At 36.4% G+C, this 10,033-nt stretch overlaps 1 protein-coding gene across 1 annotated transcript; it reads right to left on the reverse strand.

Moving 5' to 3' along the window:
- Positions 1-5,732: 5,732 nt before the first annotated feature.
- Positions 5,733-6,833, reverse strand: LOC125243828. Its single transcript, XM_048153670.1, has 2 exons — positions 6,706-6,833; positions 5,733-6,495 (listed from the first exon to the last, which is right to left on the reverse strand). The coding sequence occupies exons 1-2, from the start codon at positions 6,814-6,816 to the stop codon at positions 5,941-5,943; spliced, it is 666 nt and encodes a 221-aa protein (XP_048009627.1). The 5' UTR covers positions 6,817-6,833; the 3' UTR covers positions 5,733-5,940.
- Positions 6,834-10,033: the final 3,200 nt, after the last annotated feature.

Genomic DNA, 10,033 nt, shown 5'->3' on the forward strand with positions numbered 1-10,033 from the left:
GAAAGACTCATGAAATGAACTAATCAGTTCTCTTTCCGGCTCAGAATGCATTGGTTTAGCATGGGACTGCCTGTCACGTCATTAAGGAATGACTTAAACCCGAAGACTTGTCAGACAAGAGGTGAGGTGAGCTTAATCAGCTTGTCATAAACTGAAGACCCAGGTAATGAATTAATCATTTCTGAATCTTATAGCATTGTAGTTTTGTATTGTTTGTAGTGGGATCAACGTTTGCATAAGTAGTAGATGTGTTGGGGAAGTAACACGTAACATTTTAATTACATTTTGCTAAAATGAACGAAATGACTCGAAAAAAGATTCATTCATTTTGTTGAACGAGACTCAAAAGTCAGAGTCAGTAAAATCATCCGAACTTCCCATCACTAGATGTGATGTCACAAGATGTGACCCTAAAAAGGACAGAATGCTCAAGTATACTTTACATTACAGTTCGGTACAGGTGTAAGAACAGTGTCTTCTTGCCGCAGATCTTTGTTTGTTTGTGACAGAGAAGTTCCTGCCGCTGTTTCGACTCCTTTACTCATTTTACGAGCTCTTTATGAGTTCTCAGCAGGTAAAAATACCATCATGAACACACAATGAGCACATTTAGCCCAGCACACAGCATTGTTTTGGATGTTCAGTGAAGCCTTTTTTGTTTGTTTTTTATCTTTAGGTTAAGTGTTAAAATTATCAGTGTGAACACTAAGAAAATCAAGACTAAATTCCAGACCAAAAGAACCAAGAGAACCAAACTACAAGTGTGAACACACCCTATGAGTCAGTTGTCCTAGCAGCCTTATCTGATGGTGTTAGACATTTGTTTGAATTAGCCCACTCAATGCCCTAGAATATGTTGTTCACTACAACATCATTAGCAACTATGGACACAAGTTCCATTGTTACCTACATAGTTCAACAATTCAGTTTTTTTCAGTTCCATTGCATCACGAAGTTGTGTGGTTGAAACTACAGCTCTCGTCCTGTGGTTAGAAGCATAGTTAGAAGCATTTTTCTTTACCGACACCTATGTCAAGACACACCAACTGATCTGGAAAAGAATAATTAGATGAGGATTATTAACAAAAACAAGACCTAGATCAGGACAATACAGTCTTTCCTTCACTTCAATGAAAAGGAGGAAAGATACATCAGGGCAACCTCTGCATCAGCAAGCATCACTAGACCCTTTTTACTGGGGCACGAGCCACAGTGAAACACTGCCTTGCCCCAGTAAAATATTACTTGCATCAAAATAATCCTTGCAATGGAGATTGGAGATTGGAGTCAATGGAGATTACCATATACTGACTTGAGAATCATTTCCTTCGATAATATTTCAGCTGTCACAATTCACCTGTCACCTCTGCACTACATTTCCCATCATCCTCCCTGACTTCCACCTGCACACACTCCACAATCACCTGCACCTGCCAGCAATCACCCTCATCAGCTCCACACCATAAAAGCACACACCTCGAGCTCAGTCATTGTCTGGTCTTGTTTAGAGAAGGACTGTTTATGTGTTCTAGCAACAAATCCCCTATGATTATGCCAAGTTCCTGTTCTCCATGTGTCTCCATTCTCCTCCTCATGTGCATTCCCTATTTGTATGCTACTTACCTTGCTTGCTCATCCCTGGTTCTCCATGTCCACAATCTCCACTCCACCTGCAAAACAGTAAATCTGGTTACCATTCTATCATCTCTCTGAACTGTTATATAAAAGACTCACTTAGTCAGTGTAGACCAGAGTCTACACTGGAGCCCGCTCTTACCCGTGAATCTGCATCAGAGCCCACTCATTCCTGTGAGAGACCCTAATTCTAATTTCCCCCCAGACCAAGAATCCGCCTCTGACCCCAGTGATGGCTCTAGTCCCTGAGCATGGTACAGAGTGTGCTCCAGTGTCTATATCAAATAGTGATGCCAGATTCGCAAAGGAATCACTCTCGTCCAATCTGTCAAATGGGTTTGCAATAAGGTCTGAAACTGTTTGCGGCTCTGTTTGATTCATTAGGACAGTGGTTTCTTACACTGAAGTATTAATAGCAATTTTTATAAGATAGCAAACAAAAAGAGCGCAGGATGGGGTGGATATTTACATTGTAGGAAACAAAACTTGCAAATGTCTCCTATAGTTTGTCATCGATGTAGTTTTTTTTTTTTTTTTTTGTGCGTGTGTAGCTTGTAAATGACTCAATTCTACAGGTAAAGACAATTTATATGAATTTATATCCAGAATAGTATTTTAAAAAGTATCAAAATAGGGGCACACTTTTTTGATGGGGTGCCTGTGCCGCAAAGGCAAAACGAGTGTTCAAAATCAAAAGGGTCAAACATCAGGAACAGCATGTTGTTCTTGGATGTGATAAAATTGACAAGCAGTGTCTGGCTCTTCATGTTGAGACTAATAGAATTGGGGCTAAGCCAGATATGGGCCTATATAAACAGACTGCAATGAAGCGATTGGCAACTTTGTAAGACTAGACATAATAAATGTTATGATTACATAAAAAGTGAAAGAAACATTCTTTTATATTCTGTTTTATCTTTATCTTTTATCTTATTTAAATTTTTATTTTAGGTTATACACTGTAGGAGAATTTTACAGTTAAAGACCCAAACGACCACATATGATGAATAAAGACCTGGAGTCAGAGTTAAAATAAATAAATAAATAAATAAATTGAAGAGAATTTTACTGAAGAATAGTTTGCAGTTTCAAGTCTCACAAGGAATTTGTAGGCCGCTCTGCGTACATTCACATTTCCACAACAGTTATACTCTAACAGAGTCAACTAACTACATCATTACTTCAGGTTTCACAAGCTTGTTTCCTCATAAAATCTTTAAGCTAATAAGGTTAAGCGTATTTGGCTTGCTGTCCGCTGTGGAGGGGGTCGAAGAAGCAGCTTCAACTCAAGCTTGGATATACCCCCACTAGTGCCTGGAAGAGGAGTACGATGGATGAGATGATTAAATTATGAGGTGGAGTTGGGGAGGTGGAGGGATATCGAAACAACTGATGCCAGAGCAGGGTGAGTAGGTGAGTAGCTGCTTATATGCTCTGGTCATAATTGAAAGATTAGGGATCCCTCCTCTTGATATTATGTTTGAATTTCACTAATTGAAAGATTAGATGGGTTCATTCCTGCCGAAATTACATTGTGAACTTCACTTAATGATTCTGATTGGCAAAGAAAAATAGACAGATTTGGTAATCTTCCACACATAGACCGATAGTCAGAAGCATATCTCCATTCGTCATGATGCTGACGAGGGGACCCTGGATTTAGGTACTGGATGTCCTTTTGGGGTCATGACATTGTGTCTGCTGGTCTCAAGCAGAGTGTCAGTTCTCCACCAGTACAAAAGACCTGCACAGAACACTTAGCGCACATACACAGATACACACATTTCACAGCTTCTTCAAGGCTGAAGTTGATCTGAGCTCTGCTCTGAGCAGGAAACTTTCCCAAAACATACTGATAACATGTACAGGTGCTGGTCATATAATTAGAATATCGTGAAAAAGTTCATTTTTTTATTGTAAATTATTTTAAAAAATGAAACTTTCATTTATACTAGATTCCCTACATGTAAAGTAAAACATTTCAAAAGTTTTTTTTTTTTTTTTTTTTTAATTTGTTGATTAGAGCGTACAGCTAATGAAAGTCCAAAATCCAGTATCTCAAAATATTAGAATATTTACATTTGAGTTTCATTAAATGACCATCTCTACAGTATAAATTCCGGGTATCTCTTGTTCTATGAAACCACACTAATGGGGAAGACTGCTGACTTGGCAGTGGTCCAGAAGACAATCATTGACACCCTCCACAAAGAGAGTAAGTCACAGATGGTCATTACTGAATGTGGTGGCTGTTTACAGAGTGATGTATCAAAGCATATTAAATGCAAAGTTGACTAGAAGGAAGAAATTGGGTAGGCAAAGGTGCACAAGCAACAGGGATGACCACAAGCTTGAGAATACTGTCAAGTAAAGCCGATTCAAACACTTGGGAGAGCTTCACAATGAGTCAAATGAAGCCGGAGTCAGCACATCAAGAGTCACCACACTCAGACATCTCCAGGAAAAGGACTACCAAACCACTTCTGAAACAGAAACAACGTCAGAAGCATCTTACCTGGGCTAAGGAGAAAAAGAACTGGACAGTGAACTCTTTTCAGATAAAAGTAAATTTTGCATTTCATGTTGAAATCATGGTCCCAGAGTCTGAAGGAAGACTGGAGAGGCACAGAATCCAAGCTGCTTGAAGTCTAGTGTGAAGTTTCTGAAGTCAGTAATGATTTGGGGGGCCGTGACGTCTGCTGGTGTTGGTCCATTGTGTTTTATCAAGTGCAAAGTCAATGCAGCCATCTTCCAGGAGATTTTGGAGCACTTTATGCTTCCATCTGCTGACAAGCTTTATGGAGATGCTGATTTCCTTTTCCAGCAGGACTTTAGCACCTGCCCACAGTGCAAAAACCAGTTCCACGTGGTTTGCTGACCATGAAATTACTGTGTTTTATTGGCCAGCCAACATGCCTGGCCCCTGAATCTATTGGATATTTTCAAGAGAAAGATGAGAAACAGTCGATCCAACAATATACAGATGATCTGAAGGCTCAATAGTGCCTCAGCAGTGCCACAGGCTGATCACTTCCATGCCACACTTCACTGATGCTGTAATTTGTGCTAGGAGCAAGTCATTTGCTGTATTATGTGCTGCCGACCAAGTATTGAGTGTACAAATGAACATACTTTAAAGAACTTGAACTTTTCTGTTTTGAAAATCCATTTTTTGATTGATCTTAGGAAATATTCTAATATTTTGAGATACTGGATTTTGGACTTTCATTAGCTGTACGCTCTAATCATCAAAATAAAAAAAATAAAAAAACTTTTGAAATGTTTTACTTTACATGTAGGGAATCTGGAATATATGAAAGTTTAATTTTTAAAAATAATTTACAATAAAAAAATGAACTTTTTCACGATATTCTAATTATATGACCAGCACCTGTACTTTTCTCTCAGTGAGAGGTACAGACAATATTAAAAATTATTTTCTTGTGTTTGAAAAGGAAAATAAATGCTTTAACATACGTTGAAGAAGCCATTCAAATAATTTAACAGAAAGATAAATGTTGATTAATAACTTAAAAGATATATATTGATTGGCAGTGGATTCCAGAATCCACCCCTTCAACACAGACCCAATACACCTTACCACATGAATAGAAACATAGTAATACAAAGTGACATATGCTTAGTAAATGGTGGCAAGTAAATCTGTTTTATATAGTCTTTAACCACATCTTCTGTAACAGAACTACAACCCTTAATTTATTATTAGTATTAGTATTATTATTTTCAGGCTGGTGTTGTGAAAGCATCCGATACATTTGCGTGCCAAAGTTCATGGGAATTGAAAAAAATTTCCCCTTCTAGACACTTCATATAGAAACTGCTGTCTATTGCAAACTGTCATTCTCACCTTTGACCACAGAATTCTGTGAAGAATTTTGTTAATATATGAATAAATGTTGTTGTGCAATTAACTCCATCATGAAGATGATTACCATTCTTCAGTAAAAACTATACAATAAATACAAGAGAGACGGGTCAGAAATACAACCTAACATATAATATAACCTACATAATTTAAATAATGTAATTTATCAAAAAGTTAATATTATGTGAGAAAGATTTTAAACATGGACACATTTTTTTATTGCAATCTTTATTTAGTAATACATGATTGAATTAATGAGGCAAAAGCATATAGAAAATGTTTGTGTGTTCACAATGTGCATTCATTATGAATATGAGCAGACATCCTCCTATTACTGCAGTTTCAACATTGGTTAGATAACAATTAAAGCAGCAAAGCCACAAAGTAACATCCATACATTTTTACTGCAGGTCATGTGTCTAGATTTCAAACAGCTCTTCAAAAGGAATAAAGCTTGCATTTGCCATTGCTTTACTGCAGTCTGGTTTGTTATTATCTGGTGTAGCATCATTTGTGTTTGCCTCAAAATGAACAGGTCTGCATTTATTTTCAATTTTATCACAGCCAAGAATAGCATATTGTTCCTGAACTTTGACTTTCTTGACCTGCTTCTTATTGTTGATGTAAGCAGTGAAGAACTTGAGAGGCTTCTTGCTGATGCAGAGGTTTCCCTGATCCATCTTCTTTCCTCCTGATGAACACACAGCCATCACCATTCTTGCTTCACTGATGGGAAAGAATGATTGAATAGGCCTGTCCCAGGTCTTGATTTTGGTAATGAACTTCTGCCATTCTCTTAGATTGCGTGGATCAGTTGGGATGTCCTTGCGAAGGTGACGGTGAAGGAAAGTATCATACGCATTCTTGTCCTTCGCTTTAGTGCAGGGCTGAGATGGGTGCACCATGTCCAGCTCACTCAGACAAGTGTGGAGTGCGACAGTCAAGATGACCAAGAATGACAGCATTTTTACAATCTGAGGAAGTTTTGTGCAAATGCAAAAATGTTATTTCATAATGCAGATTGATACCAATTTTGTCAGCATTAAAAAAGTTAAACTGTACATATTTCAAATGCAGTACAATCAAAATTGGTTAATTAATTATTTCTAGATTACAAATCAACAACAGAGAAAAAAAAAACATTCAAGACAACAGAAATAAGAGAATTAGAAACAATACATCACCATATTGTGTCTAGTCAGATGTTTGTCAGTGCTTTGACTCAGTTCAGGTTTATATAGGTAAGTGAGCTGTCTGGAAATAATGATGCTTGTAAGTCCAGAAGGAAGTGGCATAAAGTGTGGCTAAAGTGTGACTTTTAAACTCACACTTTAAAATTCACATAAAATTACACCTTGTGGCTTTCTTTCTCAAAAGAAGTGCATGATCATATTAAACATATTTAACATAAATCTGAAACATAATTATGTATAATTACAATTTCACATTCCGAATAAATAAATAATTAAAAAAACAGATGACAAAGTATATATTGTTTTATGGAGTCAAATTAATGCCTTAAAGTTTTGCACAAAAATAAAGTTTTGCAAAACACAAAAAAGAACTGAGCAATAAAAAAATGTTTTGCAAGCAAAAATAAAGAATTGCAAAAAAAATAAAATAGCAAAAAAAAATAAGTTTTGCAAACAAAAATAATAAATTGCAAAATAAAATAAAGTAGTGCAAAAATAAAAATATAATCAATCACAAAAATCAATGACAGCTGTAATCCTATTTTATCTTTGCCACATATTTTTCATGCTCAAACCTACTAAATCATTTGCAACGCTCATTTTATTCTGCGTTTCAGTCAAGCGTGCGCTCACAATACCGGTTTTCTTTTGCGCTGCACTTTTCTGTGCGGATCTCTTTATGGCACTGGTTTGACGTGGGGGTGGAGTCAAGAAACGGGGGCACGCCCCCGCGAAATGCATTGGAGGGAAGCGTATCGGCGACAGGTGAAATAATTCTTTGACATGGTTAAAAATAATGAATGGTTTGTTTTTGTTGGTTTGTTTAGCATATGTTGTCGCCGATTACGACCCCCTCCAATGCATTTCTTATAGTAATATGACCCGTTGCTCTCTGTCTCACTGCCTGTATCCACTTTTGTGTCCTTAAACATTCGTTTTTTGGGGTCGACAGCTTATAAAAACTTATTTCTGGGTTTTTTAGCTTGTTAGCTGTACACCTTGTCACACAGCAGCTTTTAGGCATTGTTCTGTTTTTGTAATGAGTCAGAAAAGACAAGAAGGCAGCCTGGAGACGGTTGGATTGTTTTTCCCCGGTGGATTTCAGATTATAATAAATGCGCTCTGTCTCTATGCTTGATCTGTTCTGTTCCGATCTGCGTCTCCTGCCGATGACGTGTTTCGCGGGGGCGTGCCCCCGTTTCTTGACCCACCCCCACGTCAAAGCAGTGCCATAAAGAGAACCGCGCAGAAACTTGCAGCGCAAAAGAAAACCGGTATCGTGAGCGCACGCTTGACTGAAACGCAGAATAAAATGAGCGTTGCAAATGATTTAGTAGTTTTGAGCATGAAAAATATGTGGCAAAGATAAAATAGGATTACAGCTGTCATTGATTTTTGTAATTGATTATATTTTTATTTTTGCACTACTTTATTTTATTTTGCAATTTATTATTTTTGTTTGCAAAACTTATTTTTTTCCGCTCAATACTTTATTTTTCCTTTGCTATTCTTTATTTTTGTTTGCAAAACATTTTTTTATTGCTCAATTCTTTTTTGTGTTTTGCAAAACTTTATTTTTGTGCAAAACTTTAAGGCATTAATTTGACTCCATATTGTTTCCTTTTTTTAGGTTTTTCACTTTTTTTAATTTTTTTTTTTTTTTGTAGTAAAAAAAATCTTGAGTTAGATTTGTATGGAGTCAAATTAATGCCTTAAAGTTTTGCACAAAAATAAAGTTTTGCAAAATAAAAAAAAATAATTGAGCAATAAAAAAATGTTTTGCAAACAAAAATAAAGAATTGCAAAGGAAAAATAAAGTATTGAGCAAAAAAATAAGTTTTGCAAACAAAAATAATAAATTGCAAAATAAAATAACGTAGTGCAAAAATAAAAATATAATCAATTACAAAAATCAATGACAGCTGTAATCCTATTTTATCTTTGCCACATATTTTTCATGCTCAAACCTACTAAATCATTTGCAACGCTCATTTTATTCTGCGTTTCAGTCAAACGTGCGCTCACGATACTGGTTTTCTTTTGCGCTGCACTTTTCTGTGCGGTTCTCTTTAAGGCACTGGTTTGACGTGGGGGTGGAGTCAAGAAACGGGGGCACGCCCGCGAAAACGTCATCGGCAGGAGGCGCAGATCGGAACAGAACAGATCAAGCCCTGCATCTCAATGTGCATACTATCCACCCTATCCGCCCTAAATAGTATTGAATATTACTAGTGTCACATACTATTTAGGATGGATAGTATGCACATTGAGACGCAGGCAAGCATAGAGACAGAGCGCATTTATTATAATCTGAAAACCACGCCCACCGGGGGAAAAACAATCCAACCGTCTCCAGGCTGCCTTGTCTTTTCTGACTCATTACAAAAAACAGAACAATGCCTAAAAGGTGTTGTGTGACAAGGTGTACAGCTAACAAGCTAAAAAACCAAGAAATATGTTTTTATAAGCTGTCGACCCCAAAAAACGAAGGACACAAAAGTGGATACAGGCAGTGAGACAGAGCGCAACGGGTCATATTAGCCTACTATAATAAATGCATTGGAGGGGGTCGTAATCGGCGACAACATATGCTAAACAAACCAACAAAAACAAACCATTCATTATTTTTAACCATGTCAAAGAATTATTTCATCTGTCGTCGATTACGTTCCCCTCCAATGCATTTCGCGGAGGCGTGCCCCTGTTTCTTGACTCCACCCCCACGTTAAACCAGTGCCATAAAGAGAACCGCACAGAAAAGTGCAGCGCAAAAAAAAAAAACCAGTATCGTGAGCGCACGCTTGACTGAAACGCAGAATAAAATGAGCGTTGCAAATGATTTAGTAGGTTTGAGCATGAAAAATATGTGGCAAAGATAAAATAGGATTACAGCTGTCATTGATTTTTGTAATTGATTATATTTTTATTTTTGCACTACGTTATTTTATTTTGCAATTTATTATTTTTGTTTGCAAAACTTATTTTTTTTCCGCTCAATACTTTATTTTTCCTTTGCAATTCTTTATTTTTGTTTGCAAAACATTTTTTTATTGCTCAATTATTTTTTTTGTTTTGCAAAACTTTATTTTTGTGCAAAACTTTAAGGCATTAATTTGACTCCATAGATTTAGGTTTGCAGTTAGAAGAGACATAAAATATGTTAAAAAATATAAATAAGTGATAAATGATGATAAAATTATATTAAATGAAAATATAATAAAAGATACTACATGGGGAACTTTACAGAGTGACAATAATATAATAAAACAATTCGATTTCAAATAATATCATCAATGTCACTAAATTTGACTAATAGTTA

This window comes from Megalobrama amblycephala, linkage group LG13 (genome assembly GCF_018812025.1).
Source record: "Megalobrama amblycephala isolate DHTTF-2021 linkage group LG13, ASM1881202v1, whole genome shotgun sequence".
NCBI classification, from domain to species: Eukaryota; Metazoa; Chordata; class Actinopteri; order Cypriniformes; family Xenocyprididae; genus Megalobrama; species Megalobrama amblycephala.

Excerpts from the sequence above, each read along its gene's own strand:
- LOC125243828 (XM_048153670.1), bottom strand. The coding sequence starts at position 6,816 with ATGCCACTTCCTTCTGGACTTACAAGCATCATTATTTCCAGACAGCTC. Across the intron at positions 6,496-6,705 it reads ATCTGACTAGACACAATATG|ATTGTAAAAATGCTGTCATT; the intron begins GTGATGTATTGT and ends AAACTTCCTCAG.